Source organism: Cornus florida, unplaced genomic scaffold (assembly GCF_030987335.1).
Source record: "Cornus florida cultivar Cherokee Brave unplaced genomic scaffold, ASM3098733v1 CherokeeBrave_3.0.0_Hap2_Chr01, whole genome shotgun sequence".
NCBI lineage: Eukaryota > Viridiplantae > Streptophyta > Magnoliopsida > Cornales > Cornaceae > Cornus > Cornus florida.
In genome coordinates, this window is record NW_026775571.1 from 47,698,009 (window position 1) to 47,721,458 (window position 23,450).

General features: G+C 35.4%; 1 protein-coding gene across 3 annotated transcripts; it reads left to right on the forward strand.

The window, feature by feature from the left end:
* Window positions 1–11,453: 11,453 nt before the first annotated feature.
* On the forward strand, window positions 11,454–22,474 carry LOC132296085 (F-box/kelch-repeat protein At3g06240-like). Of its 3 annotated transcripts, none has more exons than XM_059794328.1 (2): window positions 11,454–12,738; window positions 22,056–22,474. In XM_059794328.1, the coding sequence occupies exon 1, from the start codon at window positions 11,491–11,493 to the stop codon at window positions 12,736–12,738; it is 1,248 nt and encodes a 415-aa protein (XP_059650311.1). In that variant the 5' UTR covers window positions 11,454–11,490; the 3' UTR covers window positions 22,056–22,474. The 3 variants fall into 3 exon arrangements, with proteins under 3 accessions (XP_059650311.1, XP_059650324.1, XP_059650316.1); XM_059794341.1 differs by lacking the exon at window positions 22,056–22,474 and adding an exon at window positions 20,079–20,740; XM_059794333.1 differs by lacking the exon at window positions 22,056–22,474 and adding an exon at window positions 19,984–20,056.
* Window positions 22,475–23,450: the final 976 nt, after the last annotated feature.

The following is a 23,450-nucleotide window of genomic DNA, read 5'->3' on the forward strand; positions in this document are numbered from 1 at the left end:
AAAAAAATAAAGGAGAGATTAGTATAAATTTTCAAATAATAAAGTATATATAATTATGATTAATCTAATTGCCTTAATTTTTAATATGATGAAATTTTTGTGAGATATTACATATTCTTTTTAGTTCTTTTTTTTCGAACGGTATATTCTTTTTAGTTGTAAAGCCAAACATATATATATATATATATATATATATATATGAGCCACAAGAAAATAAGTTGTTTAGGCAACTTAATTAGTAATTTAGAGAGAGAAAGTGAAAGAAAGAGAGAGAAGAAACAGGGACCTGTGTGACCTTGTGGGCGGGTGTGCCGTGGGCGGGTACGAGACACTGTCAGGCTACCATACTAGCGAGCTACGGGTGCACAGTCCCACATCGCCTAGGTAAAGGAAAGGTGAAGTACTTTTATGTAGGTGTGTCACTCCAATTGGTATGAAGTTTTTTGGGGTAAAGCCCAATAGCAAAACTGTACGGGCTCAGGCCTAAAGTGGATAATATCATACCATGTGGTGGAGTGGGTCGTTACAGGACCGCAGCCAACCACGATGACTACGAATTCCTCCATCTCCAAAACCCACTTTCCAAACTTAAATATTATTCCATGGGAGAAGAGAATTCCAAGAATTCGAGGTCATTTTCCCGGAAAATGCTGCAGCCAACCACGATGACTACCACTTCCCAGCTCCTTCAAATTCACCCAATACCAAGAAGAAGAAGAATAGTTCACTTCCGGTCAATATCAGGCAAAATGTTCCCGGGGATTCATGGTTTCAATGCGTGCAATCTGATTCCTTCGACAACAAAGGAGAGATGGTGCCCCCTCATGTGATCATTGGCCATCGAATTGTCAGGAAAATGGAGTTCTCAATTTGCACTGGGAAAGGGAGGACTCTCAAAGGATGAGACTTGAGCCAAGTCAGATACATATAGTGTTATATATATAGTGTTATATATATATATATATATATATATATATATATAGAGAGAGAGAGAGAGAGAGTGTGTGTGTGTGTGTGTGTTTGTGTGTTGTTTTAGAGAGAGGGAAGGATTGAGGGTGGGGGCAGAGGAGGCAATGAACAAGATGGACAGAGAAAATAAAGAATTAAGATGGTGAGGAAGAAACCTAAACGTCAAAGAGGATAATATTGTAATTTGTAAAATATAAATTTTTATTTTTTTAAATAAAGTGAAATATCAAAAGGGTAATTTAGTCATTTCACAAATTCTTTACGGATCATGACAGAATTGGGATAAAATGACAACGTTATAATATTGTTGGGGTTTTTTCAAACTGATGGGGGTTAAATGATCATTTTTTTAAAGTAGTGTGGGTTTTTAGATTTAAACCCTTTATTAAATTGTCAAAACCATTAACTAATGATTAATTAATAATCATAACTAAACCAATCTACAATATATTTTTCTTTTAAAAAAAAAATTCCTCTAAACTTAATTCCATCATAGATAGTAATTTAATCTTTTAAGCAATAAATTAATATGAAAGGAATCTTACATTGAATCCAAAACCAACAATAATTTTTAATTATTTAAATCACACATCCAAAATTTAGGCTTTGACAAATCGTCCATGTCTCCACCAATATTATTTTATTAATATATATAAAATAATACACTAACATGTAAATATTAGATTATTTTAATTTAAAAATTTTAATCCTAATCCACCCTATACATACCATAACCATAGATAGAATTTTAATCATCTAGCACTTAACAATTTAATTATGCATTAGCAATTCAACCATGCCATTATAAATATATTTATTTATATATTGGCAGTCCAACCATGCCTCCTCAAGTATATATATTTATGCTTTTAATTAACAACTCATTCATGCTTCCTATATATGAAATTTATTCATAAAAATAATAAGGCAATATATTTAAGCCTTTGGCAACTCATCCATACCTACAATTTAACCATGTACCAAACCTTAAAACTAATTTAACCATAAATCAAATCATACATAGGCATTACATACATACTATAAGCATACCATTAATTTAACAACCAGCCTATCACTATATATCAAATAAGAATAATAATTTAATCATCTTAAATACTATATACATATACACATATATTATTTAATATAAATATATGTATAATACTTTCCATAATAATCCTTGATTATTAAAATAATAAATATATATATACGTATATATCAATACATATATATATATTTACTTTATATATATATATGTATATATATATATATGAATATATGATTAGTATGAACGGAAGTATAAATATATATATGTATATATATATATATGAATATATGATTAGTATGAAAGGAAGTATATATATATATATACACACACATTTCTTTCCATCCCCAATTATTAATTAAATATATATACGCACATTAAATACCGTAGTGATGCTCTATGGCTCTCAAAACACCACGAACGCATTCTCTAATGGTTGTTTTCAACCCTAACAGCTTAAAAATCAATTCTGGGAATTCACTAGACCCCACATGAGCTTTCTGGGACCTCAAACACCTCTGTACGTGCCCCCACGCGCCTAGACCCACTCCACGCACCTCTACAAGAAGCCACGTGTCTTCACGCGCCTATACGCTGCCCACGCGCTTCATGACTCCTCTAGCTGACGTGGCATCCTCTGGTTGGCTGGTACTCTATGTTTTGTTGAGTTGCGCCGCATAGGATCATTTTTATGTTGACTAGACCATCTTTACGGTCCAGATGCATGCACACACTAGATCTCCTTCGTCGCGATGCACTAAATCAATCCGCCATACATCCATTTCACCTAACGGTCCAGATCAGCGTGTGTACCGCTCCCCAAGCACACGCCTACACTGGATCGATCATTACCCATCAGGAATATCTAATGGTCCTGATTTAGGGCGCACCGCAGCTCTATGAGCCGCGCCGCGCAGGATCCCCCCCCCCCCCCCCCTCCCCCCTTCTTACAATGACATCGATTTTCTATTTAGCCTCCAGAAGTATTAGTTAATTAAATTTAGCCCAAATTAATCATAAGACAATTTCTAAAAATTTCAGAAAAATATAAAACAAATCTAGAAAATTACAAAAAAAATTCAGAAATTCTAGAAACCCTAATTATCCGTCTTGGGTCATAAATCAAGCCTAACAGTTGATTTTAATCCATTTATAATAATTAATCATGCTAAAAATAATTAAGTCAACCTTAAAAAAAATTACAAAAAATAAAATTTAATTAACATAATCTCACAACAAAACTAAATTATCATAACAATACATATATGTATTCACATATTTAAATTTATAATTTTGCAAAGAATAAACATGCTTACATAATCCAATTAATAAATTATTTTAATCAACAAAACAAAAATAAACTATAATTTTGATAATCAAGGTGATAGGTTTTTGAGTTCTAAGAGGAGAAGTAAAGAAGAACTCGCATGTCTCTTCCAAATCCGATGTCCTATTTCTCTAATCCGGCCTCCTCTTTGTCAGTCATTCTTCACCTTCTTTTTCTGCCTCTCTTATTTTTCTAACATGAAAACCTTTTAACTTTAAAGTCTTATGTGTATAGTTAAACACAATAAAATCCAAATCGTTTTCCTATTATGACTACCAAATAAAATAATAAAAATAATAATTTTTAAATAATAAATATACACACACACGCGCGCGCGCGCACACACACACACACACATATATATATATATATATTCCTTCTATAAATAATCATTAGTTAAATAAATCATATATACCTATATATATCAATAAATATATAAATATGTATATATATATATATATATTCTTCCATAATGATTATTAATTAATTATATTTATATACATATAATTATATATATATATATATAAAATTATGCAAAGATAATTATTTAAATATTTTCATAACCATGGGTTTTTATTAATTAACCCAACAAGGCTTCATTCAAGCCCAAAACCACATCCATTGGTCCCACTCCTCTTAAGCCCAATCCAATTAAAATAAAATAATTAAATTAAATCTATTAATTACCAATAATTAAAAATAAAGTTACACAAGCATAAAATCACACATAATCAAATAACAACTCAACCACGACATTCTCATAAAGCAAACCAATATACTAATTCATCAAATATAATCACGAAATATAATTTAAGAAAAATAAGACAATTAATCATAACACTTAATTAAATAAAAAAAATCATTTAAAATAAAATAAAATAAAATAATTCCCATTTAAACCAAATAAATCATTTTAAATAAAAATAAAATAAATAAATCCCAATAAATAATTCCTTTAAAATATAGGGGTGTTACAAGTCTCAATAAGAACAGTGCAACCAAGAATCTATTTGAGGAGAGGCAAAATGGCTAATAAGCTCAACAACAAACAATATGTCTGATTTTGTGCAATTTAAGTATCTTAAGCCTTCAATAAGACTTTTGAAAAATGCCATCAGGGGTACCAAAGCTATTTTTACAAAACTTTAAATTGAGTGTGATTAAACTAAATCTCACTGATGGGATGTGAAATTTGTCCAAAATTTTACTATGTATTTAAATATTATATATATATATATATATATTCATTTCTAGTTATTTATAATTTGAAATTATACATCTAGCAAAATAAATTCACTCATCATATAACTATAATTGTTATTTCATATGATTAGGTAAGCTATTCAATATATTTCAAATTATAAATTAGAATTTAGTTATATTAATAATTAATTTTTTGTAATAAAAAGTTAAATGGCAAGAGTGTTTTTGTTCACCATAATATAACTTGTTAATAAGATTAATTTTATCATTCAATTGCATAAAAATCTTGAAATTTTAAAGGGGAGGCGGTATTCGCACTATATATATATATATAAAATATATTTATATATATATTTTATGTTTGCACTCCCATTTCAAAGGAAATAGCACTAATAACCCTAACTTCATTACTTCAAGGGTTGACTTGATCCCACAACAGTTTCGTAAATTGTTAAAAAATCAACCATTTCAATAACCACTTTATTGAAATGTTTTTATTGGTTCGTTGTACCAATGACGTAGTTCGTCCGTTGTAATGAATAATTTCTTGTGTGAGTGATATAAGTGTATTTCTTTCTTAAAAAAATAAATATATATATATATATATAGGTAAATTAGATTGACCTTCTTTAATATTTTGAGAAATCTCACACACAAGTAGAGTGTTTAAGATTTATTATTTTGACCTTGAGGTTTGAGCATTTAAGATTTATGATTTTAAGGGATGTCAAAGTAATAAGCCTCAAACGCTCCACCATGTAAAATTTGATCAAACCTCAGGGAGGTAAGTGTAATTTATCCTATATATATTGCCCCACTTTAAAAATTACTTTTTGAACTTAATTAATGTTGAAACAAATTTTAAAAAGTTAGACTTATAATAAATATGTGTGAGAGTGTATATATATACAGAGAAAGAGAGAGAGAAAGAATGACGAAGAGAGAGAGAGATTGCAGAATGCTTTTTTTTATTCACAAACACACACGCACGCAGTACATATGTATGCCATATATATAGGTGTTGCACTTGGCTTCCCAAAGAAGCCACAAATGAAATCTTCCCTTGTAAGCTATATATGGTGATGTCATGGATGACATACATATATTGTGGGCCCCACTTCCATTATATATATATACATAACACTCCCCCTTGGGGTCCACAATATTACATTAAGAATATGCCTTGTTAAAACCTCGCTAAGGAAAACCTAATGGAACAAAACCTGGACGAAGGAAAAAGAGTACAGCATGTCAATACCTCTTTGATCAATTGCTCCCCCTCATTAAATCAACCCTGAAGATCCTTTAATTGACGCATTCCAATGTTGTGCACCAACTTCTTGAAGGTTATAGTTGGAAGCGTTTTAATTAATAGATCTGCTAGATTTTCACATGAACGTATCTTCTGAATATCAATATCACCCTTTTTTCTGGAGTTCATGTGCAAAAAAGAATTTTGGTGAAATGTGCTTGGTCCTATCACTTTTAATATATCCTTCTTTCATCTGTGCAATGCATGCCGCATTATCTTCATATAATACTATTGGGCTAGACCACATATTGTTCGAATATGTTGGAGCATTGATCTCAACCAAATGCATTCCCTGCTTGCCTCATGAATTACGAGTATCTCAGAATGATTTGAAGAAGTTGCAATCATTGTCTGTTTCATTGATCGCCATGATATAGCAGTGCCGCCACAGGTAAACACATATCCTGTTTGTGAATAAGCTTTATGTGGATTAGAAAGATAGCCGGCATCTGCATATCCAACTAATGGAGAAATTGGTGCCTTCGAATAAAACAAGCCCATATCAGTTGTGCCACGAAGCTATCATAGTATGTGCTTGATTCCATTCCAATGTCTACGAGTTGGTGCAGAACTGTACCGTGCTAATAATTTGACTAGAAAAATTATATCAGGTCTTGTGCAATTTGCAAGATACAAAAGAGCACCAATCGCACTGAGATAGGGCACTTCAGGACCAAGGAGTTCTTCATCATCTTCTCGAGGACGAAAAGGATCTTTCTTGATGTCAAGTGATCGGACAACCATTGGGGAGATCAATGGATAGGCTTTATCCATATGAAAACGTTTCAGAATCTTTTCTGTATATGTTGATTGATGGATGAGAATACCGTTCGAAAAATGTTCAACCTGCAGGCCAAGGTAGAATTTTGTCTTTCTGAGATCTTTCATTTCAAATTCTTTCTTTAAATAATTGGCCGTCTTTTCGATCTCGTCCAATATTCCCACAAGGTTTAGATCATCAACATCTACTACAACAATAACAAAACCAGATTCTGATTTGTTAATAAAAATGCATGGACAAATATGACTGTTCACATACCCTTCTTTGAGTGAATAATCGCTAAGGCGATTATACCACATTCGTCCAGATTGCTTCAATCCATATAAGGATCGTTGTAATTTTATTGAGTGCATATTACGTGGTTTTGTTTCAGGCATTTTAAATCCTTCTGGGATTTTCATATAAATATCACTATCTAGTGATCCATATAAATATGCTGTAACCACGTTCATTAGATGCATATGCAATCTTTCTGTGACTGACAAGTATATTATGAATCTAAAAGTAGTTGCATCAATCACAGGGGAGTATGTTTCCTCAAAATCAGTACTAGGTCTTTGTGAGAAACCTTGAGCTACAAGTCGGGCTTTGTATCTCACGATTTCATTTTTCTCATTACGCTTTCGTACAAACACCCATTTGTACCCAACAGGATTAACACCCTCAGGTGTCTGGACTACTGATCCAAATACTTCACGTTTAGCTAATGAATTTAGCTCTACTTGTATCGCTTCTTTCCATTTTGGCCAATCATTTCTTCGTCGACATTCTTCAACGTTTTGAGGTTCCGGATCCTCATTTTCAATATCAAGAGTAACGAGATATGAGAATATGTTGTCGACAACAATTTCATTTCTATTCCATCTTGTTTCATAATTTAATGAGATCTCATCATTTTCAGGTACCTTTGCCTCATCAAGGGCATGTGCCTCATCAAGGGCCATATCATTATTTGTTGCTTTTGCCTCATCAATATTTATGATTTCATCATTTTTAGGTACCTGGACTCATCAAGAGCCTCTGCGTTATCAAAAGCTATTATCTCAGATTGATCAATAATATATGTTGCTCCTTTTGTGGCCTCTTCAGGAGTGCTAGCTTTTCTTTGTGATTTCCTCTTACAAGGAATAATATCTTTTGCACCGATTGGTCTACCACGCTTCAGGCGTGTTTTAGATGCATTTGCTGCATTACTGACAGAATGTCCCTCAGGGACAGCAATTTGTGCTAGCACATTTGCAGCTGGTATATGTGATTTTATCACTTTCTTTGTATCAGTAAATGCATCAGGTAATTGATTTGCAACATTTTGCAAGTGAATGATCCTTTGAACTTCTCGTTCACATTGATTTGTATGAGGATCAAAATGAGACAATTCCAGGGCATTCCAAGTAAGATCACGTTGCTGCTGTGCCTTTTCTCCCCCTAATGGTGGGAAAACAGTCTCATCAAAGTGACAGTCAGGAAATCGTGCTTTAAAGATATCACCTGTCAGGGGTTCAAGATATCTAATAATAGATGGAGAATCAAAACTAACATAAATTCCAAGTCTACGTTGAGGACCCATTTTAGTGCGTTGGGGTGGTGCAATTGGAACATATACAGCACAACCAAAAACTTGTATGTGGAAGATATTCCGTTGTTGACCAAAAACAAGTTGCAATGGTAAGTACTTATGATAAGCAGTTGGTCGTATACGAACTAATAATGCAGCATATAATATGGCATGACCCCAGGTAGAAATAGGTAATTTTGTTCGCATAAGCAAAGGACGACCAATTAGCTGAAGTCTTTTAATAAAAGATTCAGCCATACCATTTTGAGTATGAGTGTGTGCAACAGGATGTTCAACATTAATTCCAACTGACATGCAATAATCATCAAAAGCTTGAGAAGAAAATTCAGCGGCACTATCAAGACGACTTGTCTTAATCAGGTAATCAGGAAAATGTGCCCGTAATTTGATAATTTGAGTAAGGAGTCTAGCAAATGCAACATTACGAGTAGAAAGAAGACAAACATGTGACCATCGTGTTGATGCATCAATTAAGACCATAAAATAACGAAATGGTCCATAGGGTGGATGAATTGGCTCACATATATCCCCATGAATTCGTTGTAAAAATGGAGGAGACTCAACAATGACTTTTGAAGGGGATGGTCTGATAATCAACTTACCTTGTGAGCAGGCATTGCATAGATGATTATTTGGTAAGATGATTTTTTGATCCTTTAGTGGGTGACCATGTGAATTTTCAATAATTCAACGCATCATTGTACTCCCTGGGTGACCAAGTCGATCATGCCAAAGCATAAAAAGTTTTGGGTCACAAGATTTTTTATGGATTACAACATTTGACTCAATTGTTCTAATGGTTGTATAGTATAACCCAGAAGAGAAAACAGGGAGTTTTTCTAATATCAGCTTCTTACCTGAGGTAATGGAAGTAACATAGAGATATTCCACATTTTTTTCATTTGCAGTCTCAATATGATACCCATTACGACGCAAGTCTTTAAAACTCAACAGATTTCTCCGAGATCTTGTAGAATATAAGGCATCATTGATTTGTAATCTTGTTCTATGTGGTAAAATGATGTTGGCTCGTCCAGAGCCTTCAATCAAGTCGGTGGGACCTAATATGGTATTGACACTGGCATCTGACAGAATTAAGTGGGAAAAATATTTTTGATCTCGTAGGATTGTATGTGTTGTTCCACTATCTGCAAGACATATGTCTTCTCCATTTATATTTGAACTAGTCAGATCCATTCCTATTCATGCAAATTTTTTTATTAGAGAAGAAACTTTTATAACAAAATAAACTTTAATACAAACTAGAGGATAAAAACTTTAATACAAGGAAAATACAAGGAAAATAAAAACATAGTAGACAGAATATAAAAAGAAAATAAGATTAATTGGTGTGGACATTTCCATCACCAATCAGGAAGTTTATCCTTTCATCACGGTCCTCAAAAAAATCTGAAACATCCAGATTTGTAATGTTAACTGGCTCATCATGATTAATGAAATTCATTTTCAGATTTGTGGTGTCAATTGGCTCATCATGATCAAGGAAATTCATTTCCTTTTGTTTTCCCTTTTCTTTTATTGAGGCTTGGTAAAGTTCAGCCAGATGCTTAGGTGTACGACATATACTTTGCCAATGTCCTGTCATGCCACACCGATAACAAGTATTATCGTGTGCCTCGGAAGGTTGAGTCACATCCTTCCCTTTTACTTGTCTCATTTCATTATGATCTTTCCTTTGAGGATATGGTGTGGATCTCTGATTGCAAAAATGTGAGGATTGATATCCTTCACGATAATAAGAATGATTTCTATCACGACCATATTCATTATTGTGGTAGTTATTTTTGCCACGACCATATTCATTTCTACCACCACGACCACGTCCACGACCACCGGATGAGGCAACATATGTTTCAGGGATCGGTGTCGATCCAGTTGGACGGGACTGGTGGTTTCTCAATAAAAGTTCATTATTTTGCTCTGCCACAAGCAAACATGATATCAGCTCTGAATATTTTTTAAATCTACGCTCTCGATATTGTTGTTGCAAGAGTACATTCGAGGCATGAAATGTGGTGAATGTTTTTTCTAGCAAAAGTTCATTAGTAACAGTATCACCACATAATTTCAATGTAGAGCTGATTTTGAATAGAGCAGAGTAATATTCAGCCACAGTTTTAAAATCTTGCAACCTCAGTTGCAGCCAATCAGCCCTGGCCTTTGGGAGGATGACTGTTTTTTGATGATCATATCTTTCTTTCAAATTATTCCACAAACAAAGTGGATCTCTTTCAGTGAGGTATTCAGTTTTCAGCTCCTCACTAATATGGCGCCGGAGAAAAATCATGGCATTTGTTTTATCTTGCAATGATGCCTCATTGTTTTATTTAATTGTGTCACCAAGGCCCATGGTATTCAAATGGATCTGAGCATCTAGAATCCAAGATAAATAATTTTTGCCAGAAATATCCAGGGCCACGAATTCCAGCTTTGTCAAATTTGACATTTTCAGAATAACTAAATGTGACAACAATATAAAAATATAATTTAGTATATAAATAAAATGGAATTAAAATAAAATAATAACATAATATAAATGATTTAAACAACAATAATGGTCAATCTGGTCATTGTAAATAAATGATTAAACAATAAAGGCTGTAAAATCAGCCATAAAATATTAAATAATAAAGGTGGTAAGACCGACCATAATTAGTAAATTATTAAATAATAAAGATGGTAGAACCGACCATAGTGTAAGCATATATATCATTTAAGTGAACAACTTTATTTTACTAACAATAATCCATAATTAAAATTTCCTTACCCTTTAGGTTCAGAAATATTATTTTCTCCGATAAAGCAAATCAACCCAACAATCTATCAAAACTAATATCACAAAATAGATATATATAGTTGGGATAGAAAGAGGGAGAGAAAACTTTCTTCTTCAACTCTGAGATGGATAACTCGTGCCGATAACGTATAATAAATGTGTGAGAGTGTATATATATATATATATATATAGAGAGAGAGAGAGAGAGAGATTGCATAATGCTTTTTTTTATTCACAAACATACACCCACGCAGTACATATGTATGCCATATATATAGGTGTTGCACTTGGCTTTCCAAAGAAGCACAAATGAACTCTTCCCATGCAAGCTGTATATGGTGATGTCATGGATGACATACATATATTGTGGGCCCCACTTCCATTATATATACATACATAACAAGACTCGAATTTTTGTTTCAAAATTTAAAACTGCCACTAATTCAGTGATTACCCCAAAGTGAGCCCTAACAGCCGACTATGGTGGAGATGTCCATCTGCGCAGTCGTTCTCGACGAGCTCATGATTGACATACTGTCTCGACTGCCGGCGAAGTCTCTATGCCGATTCAAGTGTGTAGCGAAGTCATGGTTTGCTCTAATCTCGAGCCCTCATTTCGCCAAAACACACCTCAATCGGAGCAACAACAACAAATGCGAGAGACTCATTCTCTTTTCTGGTTGTTCACTTTACTCTGTGGACTGCACTGAAGCATCCTATAACGATTGTGTGACTGCAACAGAGATTGATTTCCCTAAGATCGAAGACCCACACTACTTCAAGGAAATCTTGGCTTCTTGCAACGGTTTGCTTCTAGTTTGCGAGGAAGAGGACACCAAGTTTTTGTTGAATCCATCAACTAGAGAGTCCAAGAAAGTACCAGATTATGATTTTGGGGTCGATCCATCTACTTGGAGCTGCATGTATGGACTTGGGTACGATTCTTCCATGGATGATTACAAGGTAGTAGCAGTTTTCTATTATGAAGATGAGGAATCATATTGTATAGACACATTTGTAGTTGTCCATTCACTCAAAACTAGTTCATGGACGAGGATTCAAGATTTCCCTTATGATATTTCTCTTGCCATGCCTTCCTCAGGTGTTTTTGTAAATGGGTCTATACATTGGCTCACCCACAGGTCTTCGGATCATTCACTTGTGATTGCTGCTTTTGATGTAGCAGAGGAGACATTCCGGGATGTTTTGCCACCTAGCTCACTTGAAGAGGATGAAATAACAAGTGGTGGTGGTTTGGGGCTTCTTGGAGGATGTCTCATGTGTCATGTATGGGGTGGTGCTAAGCAGGCTGATATTTGGGTGATGAAAGAGTATGGGGTGACCGAGTCTTGGACCAAATATACAATCTATATACCCAATAATATGTACCCTTTTTTCCCCATGTGTGTGTCGGATAAGGAAGTTCTGTTGAAAATGGAGGGAGATAAGGAAATGGGTGAAGATGTATTTGTTATATACAATGCTAAAGAACGAAGATTGAGGTGTATAACGGTGGATGGCATTCCACCGGGTAGCGTTGTCTCACCCTATTACCAGTCAGCGGTAACCTATGTGGAGAGCATTGTCTCACCCTATTTCCACTGTGGGATTGATAGAAAAGAGTTATCAACTATGACTGATGCTAGTTTGGCTCACAACAGGTTGTTAATGCCGCCACTGGACCAACTCATCCTGACTGATGAAGAGAAAAAAGTACTGATATTATAGGTAAGTATATTGTTCTATTCTATGTTTTGCTGATTAAGTTAAGTATATTCATATTCTGTGTCATCATCATCCTTGCCATATTCTATATGCCACCATTTTTGTAGAATTTTTGGTATCGGCATGACTATTTACTTGTTATTGTTTCTTGAGTGATATAGTTTCTAGTTGAACGAGGTTGAACTAAATTGTAAGGTACAATGTCATTGAAAGTGGATTTTTTCTATCCAAGTTGTAAGGTACAATGTCTTTGAAAGTGGATTTTTTCTATACAAGTGGTGTGGGTCCATTTAACATGGTAAGTGTTAACAACTTATTACTATAAAAGTTTAAGTTGTTGGAGAGGGTGTAATTTAAATATTTAAATCATTCAACATGATCCCTCATATGTGGCAGAGACCTAGTTTTGGTCCAACACGTGTTTCAATTTTAAATCAGGTGACTGTGAGGTTTGAATACATGACCTACCTAATACCATGTTAAATAAAATAAAAGATTAAAGAGAAAATTAAGTTTTAACAACACAAGGACTAGGAGCTACATTTACGACTCACAAAGCTCAAAGGGCTACATCACTTTAATTATATTCTGTTTACAATGATCACTTATAATTATAGATGAAATAATACAAGTGATAAATATAGAAAATACATTGATAAATGATTTTTAAATCAATCCCATAAATCACTTCAATCGTGATATTCTCTAACACTCCTCCTCAAGGTGGTACACAGAGATTTTAACTTAAGTTTTCAACTTGAAATAAAATACAAAGTTATCGTGACAAATTGAATAATTATCACCATTGAGATGCTGAGAATGCTAATCTTCAATTCTTGTACCAAAGAGACATATAGAGTTCAATTGAGACACTATTTTTGGTCTTCTCAGTTTTAATTTTGGTTGTGCCAATTTTCTAGTTGAATTGTGTAAGAAACCTTTCTACCTAATTCTGAAGATATTGTTAATATTTAGATAAAGTTGTTAGGCTCTCTATGAGTTATCGGTTTGGTTATAGAAAATAATATAAGATATTCCATTATGGCCCTAGTAGTTAGAATTCCACACCTGATGGACCTATGGTAGTAGTTTCTTCAATGTTTGCTTTGTTGCAAATTAAACCACGAGAAGAAGTGTCTTTTTGCTAATCTAGCACTTAACGAGTGAATTCCTTAAGTGTGTGTGAGTGTGCAAGCTGAGTGGAGGGCTTAAGGCACTGCAATACTAGTAGGAGACACAAGTGGAGTGTTTTGGCATGAGCAAGTGTGGGAGACTAGTTAGGTTGGCCAAGGCCTTGCGAGTGTAGAAGCAACGCCTTGGTGCCGCACGGGTGTGGCTGGAGTGGTGGAAAAATTCTAGGGTTAATTTAATAATTGACATGTTTTGAAGGGCTAATTAAAAATATGACATATACGAAAAAGAATATTTGTATAAAGCAATTTCACAAAAGTAATTACCAATACAGGAATCATACAAATATGGTCCAAAATGCCCCTCAGCCCTTTAAACATTTCCATCCATCTCCTCTTCCTCCACCTCACCCCTTCTCTCTCTATACTCAGTCTCTCTCTATACACATATACAACATCACCACCACCACCATCCTCTCTAGCAAGAAATTCCAGCCAACCAACACCCTTTCTGGCGGAAAGTTCCAGCGAACCAGAATTGCCACCACAACTAATGATCTCTTTCTCCCTTCCATTCTCTCTGGCAAGACATTCCGGCAAACCACCGCCACCATGAAACCGTCATGAACCACCACCACCCACTACACAACCACCACCAAGATTGCCTTTACCTATGAAATCACCCCAATTCAAATACCATTACTCACATTAACAATGTTCTGTATTCATATCTAGGCTATATATATTACTATCTGATACCAAACACAACATCGCTTGTATTGAAATTTACAGATAAAATTGAGCTGGCTTGCATTGAAATTTATGGATCATATTGAGCCGACCTCGCTTTCTATGAAAGATTAAATTTGTAATAGAGAGCCCTAAATTTTGAGAAATCTGATCGACCTCCGGTGATTTCATTTCTCTGATCTAATTATTTTCTTCTCCAAAAGCTTTCGCTGATCATATCACCATTGTTGATCCTATCACCATTTTCCGATTGTATCACTATTGTTGATTGTTCCCACGCAAAATTAAAACATTAGCATATCATATATATGCCATGATTATTTAAAAAAAATTAGTAATTATAAAATTAACAAAAAGAACAAGTATTCATACAGTTCTGGCGAGGAAGAGAGCAGACTCAGTTCTGGTGCTAGAAAACCCTTTAAAGATGACCAAGAAATATTTCTGCAAAATCAAAGTTCCACCGCAAACTAGTAACTCAGGTAAGCCTTAAAACTGTATATGATGAGTTCTCAATTTTTTGGCATCTAAATAACATCATATTTCTGTAATGGATCAACAATATATATCAATGTATATGTATAATGTAAATTTAATAGACAAATAACATTTCTTAGAGCTTTATCACATATTCATGAGACGGAGAACAGGAAATGCCAGACCAGTCACAAGGACCTGCATCTAGGGAATTCCAATTTGATAAAACCAGAAGTGGGTCCTCAATGGAAGTGAATTTGTCTCCAGTAAAAAGCAAAAGCAAACCCAGATCAGAGTTATAAATGAAGTTGATCGATTTCGTGCCGATGTATCTGACGGAGGCGTCTTGGTTCATTCATCACAGCATGGGGCTCTTCTGAATCGGGCATGGCTGGTTCAAGTTTGACCCAGAAGAGAGAGAAAGTAGTGGACGGTGGGTGGGCGGGGTGGATGGCTTCAAAGGTGATAGCAGAGGTGGTTGTACCTTCACGTTGGCAAAGAATGACCCATTAGTGAGGTCCAAAGCTCCATTGATTCCGATGAATCTGTTGTGGCTAGAGCCAGAACGGTTTAGAAAGCAAATTAGGGCTTCAGATTGGAAAGTTTTGGATGGGTTGTATGGTGGTGGCGGGTGGTGTTGGTGTCATGATGGGTTTTATGGCGGTGATGGTCGATGGGTTGTATGGTGATGGTGGTGGTGGTGTATATGTATAGGTGTGTATATATCAGCCAGTGGGTGGTGGTGGTCCTGTGTTGGTGATGGTGGTGTATATGTAATTATATATAGGTGTGTATATTTAGAGAAAGAGGTGATGAGGAATTCTTAAAAAGATAGGGGTAATTTTGTCCTAATTGTATAAATGCTTGTCAAATATAAAAGTGTTGTGTATAAGTTTCATATTTGTAATTACTTTGTGTTGAATTGCTTTATACCCTCATTTTTTTTCGTCATGTCATATTTTTAATTTACCCCTCAATACTTATCAATTTTTAAATTAACCCAAAACTCCAGACCCATGACAGTTGGTATTAGAGCAGGCTTACATGCGCGTGAGAAGTGCGCCTGGGTACATCGGCGATAAGGGTGAGCGTTGGAGGGAGACGACGTGTGGAGGTGACTCAAAGTGCTGCCAAGGTCGGACCCTATTGGGTAAGTGCACGAGGGAGCTGCATAAGAAAGTGTTGGAGGCCGTGCTAGCAGGAGGCTGGGAAACTAGGACTCGAGGGGAGTCGTTTAAGGCACGAATACATAGTGACGAATTTGTCACGCTCGAGAGGAGTCCCTATGTTGAGCTGGTGGCAGAGGAGTGAAGACTAGGTTTGGGAGTGCACCTCCTGTAGTGGCGATTATAGCTGGAGAGGTTGCCAAATGAGACAGGAGCGGCGAGAACAGAGACGTTGTGAATGGAGTTGTCTCGTGCATGATGGCAATCACGACTGGTTAGATTGCCCTAGGAGGCAGAGGTTGCTAGAGCAAGTGGGCCATCAAGTGATCTGTCTATTATGTGCAGGGGCGCATAGCGTGCTAGAGTGCCCTGGGAGGGCCACATTGCTAAAACCAAAAGAGGAGGAGGTTCCGGAGTCTATGCCCGTCATGCAAGAGTGCATGAGAGAGACGCGGGAGGAGGGCCACGTGGGGGAAGGCATGTTGAGTGAGACTATGCCAAGCAAGGAGGAGAGCTTGCCACCCACTTTCGCGGCCTTGGGGAGGAGGAGCTTCCTATAGATGAGCCCAACTTGCAGGAATGCATGGGAGAGCTACTAGAGGAGGGCAACATGGGAGTAGGCATTGGAGGAGAGTCTGTGTCAGTCTAGGAGTCCTTGCCGCCCGCTAAGGAGTTTGTGGGTAACTTTGAAGAGGAGAAGACCATGAGCATGGAGTTGCTCATGGAGTGCATTGGATAACATATGGGGGAGTCCATGGGAGTCATGCACGGCATTCAAACGACCTTAACCTTCATGGAGTCAACAGAGGAGTTGTACCCTTTGCCAGTAGAAAGCGTGCAAAGGGTTTGCAAGGCCAGCGTCACAGGGAGGAGTCATGACAAGTGTGGGGGTTGAGCTACAAAACGAAGACGAGGGGGGTGGTGTGCTGAGGGATGCTGCGAGCAGGAAGCGCCCATGCGAGGAACGAAGTGCAGAGACAAGTTGAAAACGGAGGAGACATGTGGCAGTAGTACCTCGTCAAGTGGAAGGGGTTTCAGACAAGTTTGCACGAGAAGCATTGAGACTGTGACAAAGGTGTTGCAGGAATTGGGTGGGGGAAAATGTCACGCCCCACCTAATTTCAGGGAGCTAACGACACGCAGGCAACTCATGTGCGCTAATGAGGCGTCTGTATGGCAAGAGAAGAGTAGAGTATAGTAAAAGTTCTAGAATCTTCTGGAATTGTGTAGAGAGTTGTGAAGTATTGTGGAGAGGGTTGGAAAATTCTAGATTGTTGGAGAACTTGTAAATAGTTGTAGAGAAGTAAAGAAGATTCTAGAACAGTAGAGAGTTTTGTAGGGTGTAATTATGTAGGGCATGAATGTAGAAGTTCTAGAGAGTAGGAAGGAGGCCTATAAATAGGTGATATGGTCATGTATGATCAGCAAACTTTGGAGTTAGAGAGCCTTGTACAACACTTGAGTAATAATAGAAGTATTATTCCTCTTGCCAACAATTGCCTAAGGGTATGTGAATGCCCAAGTGTGTGTTGAGTATGCAAGCCGAGTGGAGGGCATGATGCACTACAACACGAGTGGAGTGTGTTGGCACGAGCAAGTGTAGGAGTTAGGCTGACCAAGGCCTTGTGAGAGTAGAAGCAACGTCTTGGTGCCGCTTGGGTGTGGCTGGAGTGGTGGAGAAACTCTAGGCCCGTGACACTTAGGTTAATTTAAATTGCAAAATTCAGAAAACCTAAGACTTTATGTTTTTATATTTATTTTTTAATTTTAGTTTGTAATTTATTTATTTAGATGCCTTAGTCTTAGTTACGAGAATCGTGATGAAATTATGAATCAATTTAACCATGTTGGACGTATAGTATCTAGATAGTCACAAATGGTCAAATAATTTTAAGTTTAAGTTTATTTATTTTCTATTAGTGGTGAATTCTTTGAATCACACACACACACACTCTGATGCACACATATATGTGATATGCCTAAGATGTTGAGTTAAGCATGAATAGAAATTGACTCATTAAGAAAGAGGTCTTATGTCATATGTTCTAGTCTATGAAAAGAAAATTGTGTGAAAAGAAGCACTCAATAAAATAATTGCAATTTTTTCGTGAAAATGGCTACTTATGGGATTTGTCCGAAGCTACCAAGACTCGAAGTACATAATGAAAATCATAATTTGACTTAGAAGAGAGTTGGTTGCTCACTAGAGTGAAAGTTGTCCTGGAACAGAGAAAAGAAGTATGAAAAACATAGTCAATACATTCTTTGAACTTCTGTTCTTTCAGGCGAAATTTGTTTTTATTTCTTAACGCAAATTAGTCTTTGTTGATAGTACTAATAAATTTTATATGAACAAAACTTTGAACTGCGGTAATAATCTTTTGTTTTTATAGAAGTTTGAAGATCACGAAATTCGTGGGTTCTTGATTGGTGTGAATTGGTTTAATTTTCATGATTGGCTTGATTGGGTACGAGTCCGGCATGATATAGGTTTTTATATCCTTTTAATTTTTGATTTATATATATATATATATATATATTTGTTTCTTTTGCTTTTACTGTGGAAGGGGGGTGATGAAGAAGAAGTAAAAACTAAATTTGACACACAGGAATTTTGAAGCTCCTTTTTTACTGCATGCCATTTTATTTAAATCGTAATTGAGTATATTATTTAAGAAAAGTAGCATCAACATTCGACTATTTATAGAACAAATAATGTATTTAAATGCATAGCACGTCTCTGTACCCATATCCAACTTTGGACACATTTGTATATGTCCTAAGATTTAGCATTCGGAAATCCGACACATGCCCAAACCTGTTAATTTTTCTGATAATTGAGCTACACTGTTGTTTGACTACTGCATTCGATATTTCTTTAGAAAGTAAAATGTCTAACTGTTCATACCACCTTGGTTTCTGGTGAAATTGCAGAACCGTCTGTCTGTATTATGATAACTGTGAACAGGTGAAAAATGATGATGAGTGTGTTGAACAATACACATGCAAACTTCTAGCCAACCTTTTGGATACATACAACATATTAAAATTCCTCATCGAGTTATTATTTTCACTGTAGAATTTGATAATGTATGAGAAGATTGTGAATTGCTTGTGTAGTGTAGTTGAGAATTATGTGAGGATTAAGAGCAAAAGAGTGTTAATTAATATACACACGCACACACACACGAACCATTTGATACAAATATGATATAATTGGACACTGCGATTTTAGAAGCATCTTTTTTTGTGATGAAGATGATATATATTTTATCTTGTATCTTTTTCTTTCTTTATTTTTTTGTTTCTTTTCAAATTATTGACTGATTTCTGTCATAATTTTGTTGATGTCTTGTACATCCGAAATTGGTTTAACTGTCAATAGGTGGAAAATGATGATGAATGTGTTGAACAATACACATGCAAACCTCTAGCCAACCATTTGGATACATTTAACATATTAAAATTCCTTATGGAGTTGATTATTTTCACCAATTATGAGGCATTTGATAATGCATGAGACTATACTTCTTGTGCAGTGTAGTTGAGAATTTTGTGAGAATTAAGGGCAAAAGAGTGTTAGTTAATATAAAATCTAACCATTTGATACAGATATGATATAATTCGACATTGCCATTTTAGAAGCATCTTATTTTTTTCGTGGTGGTGATGATGATTTAAAGATGATGCATGTCATTATTTTGTTGATGCCTTGTAAGAAATAGGAATGCCTGCAATAGGTGGTTACCAACGGCCCAAAATTCAACTTATTTGCAGATTAATTGTTTCAAATTGACTTGATCTAGTGTTTTCTACACAGCATCCAAGGTACAACTCAATCATTGAAAAACTGAAGTTCGACAATTGGGGCCAGCCATCATGGGATGTTACTAAAAGCTTAGAACAACGCCCTTTAATCCTTGTTTCTTCCTTTTTTGAATTAGATGAACTAGCCAAAGAACCCAAAAACTATATAATCTCTGTACAAAGGTTTGGATTTCGTGTGCGGATTATCTGGATATCTTTTCTATGTTTGTTATCCATTTGATATTCCTTGTTTTCTTTCATTTCTCGATTTATAGAGAACTAAACTAAGATATCCATATGATGATATTTTAGGAGAATGCATGTGTGGATCTACATAGGTCTCTTTTAAACTCTGTTTCATTTGCAAAATGTTTCTGTGGTTGTCTTTGATCAAACAAACAATCTTTTGGTTATGGAATTTTACTTAATGGTTGGAGCATCTTGACCCAGGACAGAACAATTAGTGCCAAAGGCAAAAAGATATAAACTGGATTCAAGTTCAAGGTCAAAGAGCATTGAGGTTTCCAGTTTCATCACTGATTATACTATATCAGATTGTTTGGATTACCCCAAGTCCATTGGGATTCTTGAAAGGCCTTGAATATTTTTGCGGATCCATACAATAAAGAAAACATTCATCGGTAGGGTTGACAAAAGGAAAAGTTATTGGTTATATATATATATATATATATATATATATATATGTATATTATTTTTGTAGTCACACACACTTTTGGCTACACTAGGCTCGAACCCCTCCCCTCCCCTCTTCTCTTCTTTGAGGAAAAGGTCTTGGTTGTGGAGCCTTAAGTGATTGCTTTGGTTCTACCATATTGAACTTACCATTTGTTTTTCTTCGACAATGGTGGTATCATGCCACTTAGATATTTCTTGAACTGAAGTTCTATTGTTTTTCATATTGAAGTTATATCATTTATTTTTTTAATTTGAAGTTCTGTCATGTTCATGTAGTGAATATAGCAGTTTTGTTTGATGATGTAGCGGATTTCTATTGCTTTTCGTGTTATAGTATAGAAAGTGGTTTGAGGTGCTGCATCTCTCTCTCTCTCTCTCTCTCTCTCTCTCTCTCTCTCTCTCTCGTTTGTTTTCCTTGTCTTCTTTGATTTAATATGTTATGCTAGTTGGAATGAGGCAAATAGAGGCATAAGTATTCTGGCTTGTTCTTCCTGAAACTTCTTCTCATTTAACGTTTGTACCACGTGCAATACGTGTTTATGAAGCCTTATTTTATTTTATTTATTTATTTAATTTTTTTGTTTTTTGTGGAACAAGTTTCTAGTCTAACGTATAATGTATTTAAATGCATAGCACGTCTCTGTACCCATATCCAACTTTGGACACATTTGTATATGTCCTAAGATTTAGCATTCGGAAATCCGACACATGCTCGAACCCATTAGTTTTTCTGATAATTGAGCTGCACTGTTGTTTGACTACTGCATCCGATATTTCTTTAGAAAGTAGAATGTCACTGTTCATACCATCTTGGTTCCTGGTGAAATGGCAGAACCGTCTGTCTGTATTATGATAACTATGAACAGGTGGAAAATGATGACGAGTGTGTTGAACAATAGTACAATACACATGCAAACTTCTAGCCAACCTTTTGGATGCATACAACATATTAAAATTCCTCATCGAGTTGATTATTTTCACCGTGTAGAATTTGATAATGTATGAGAAGATTTTGAATTGCTTGTGTAGCGTAGTTGAGAATTATGTGAGGATTAAGAGCAAAAGAGTGTTAGTTAATACACACACACACACACACACAAACCATTTGATACAAATATGATATAATTGGACGCCGCAATTTTTGAAGCATCTTTTTTTGTGATGAAGATGATGATTTAAAGATGATACATATATTTTATCTTGTAACTTTTTCTTTCATTAATTTTTTGTTTCTTTTCAAATTATTGACTGATTTCTGTCATAATTTTGTTGATGTCTTGTACTTCCGAAATAGGAATGCCTGCAATAGGTGGTGGTTACCAACGGCCCAAAATTCAACTTATTTGCAGATGTATTGTTGTAAATTGACTTGCTCTAGTGGGTTTCTACACAGCATCCAAGGTACAACTCAATCATTGAAACTGAAGTTAGAGAATTGGGGGCCAGGCATCATGCATGGGATGTTACTAAAAGCTTAGAACAATGCTATTTAATCCTTGTTTCTTCCTTGTTTGAATTAGGTGAACTAGCCAAAAGAACACAAAAACTATATAATCTTTGTACGAAGGTTCGGATTTTGTGCGCGGATTATCCAGATATCGTTTCTATGTTTGTTAGCCATTTGATATTCCTTGTTTTCTTTCATTTCTCGATTTATACACAACTAAACTATGATATCCATACGATGATATTTTAGGAGCATGCATGTGTGGATCTACATGGGTCTCTTTTGTACTCTGTTTAATTTGCAAAATGTTTCTTTGGTTGTCTTTGACCAAACAAACAATCTTTTTGCCTTTGGAATTCTAGTAAATGGTTGAAGCCTTTAGAGCTAGGATAGATATATAGACTGGATTCAAGTTCAAGCTCAAATAGCATTGAGGAGGTTTCCAGCTATATACCTATCACATTGCTTGGATTGCCTCAAGTCCATTGGGCTTTTAGAAAGGCCCATTTACAAAAAGGCATGTTCGAGGGTTACAAAAGGAAAAGGTTTTAGATTTTTTTTTTTTTTTTTTATCAGGTACTCACACACACTTTTGCCTATGCGGGGTTCGAACCCCTGCCCTCTTCGAATGTATTGGTTGTGGAAGCCTAAAGTGTAGCTTTGGTTTTACCATATTGAAGTTGCAGTCTCGAAGATATTCCTTTGATTGAAGTTCTATTAATTGCTTTTCATATTGAAGTTGTGTTATGTTTTTTTTTTTTTTTTTTTTTGAAGTTGTCATGTTCATCCAGTGAATATAGCAGTTTTGTTTGATGATGGCACAGATTTGTATTATTTTTAATGTTATAGCATAGTAACATCTGATTCAGGGTGGCAATTCGTGTTGACGGATTGTGTTCGTGTCAACACGATTACGACACGAACACGATACGATTTTTATACGTGTAACAGAACACGACACGTGTAACCCGTTTAATAAATTGGTTAAGACTTGACACGACACGATATGACATGAAAAAACATATTTAAGTCATTTTTGACACAATTACGAAACATTTATTCTATACGTTTAACTAAATAGGTTATTTTTTACATGAATACGACACGTTTAGTTAATCGTGTTATAATCGTATTTGATATATATAGTTAACGGGTCAATTCGTATCGACACGATTACGACACAAACACGATTAGTCTAAATTCAAATCCTCTTATCTCGTGCTGTGTTAGCGTATTGTGTCA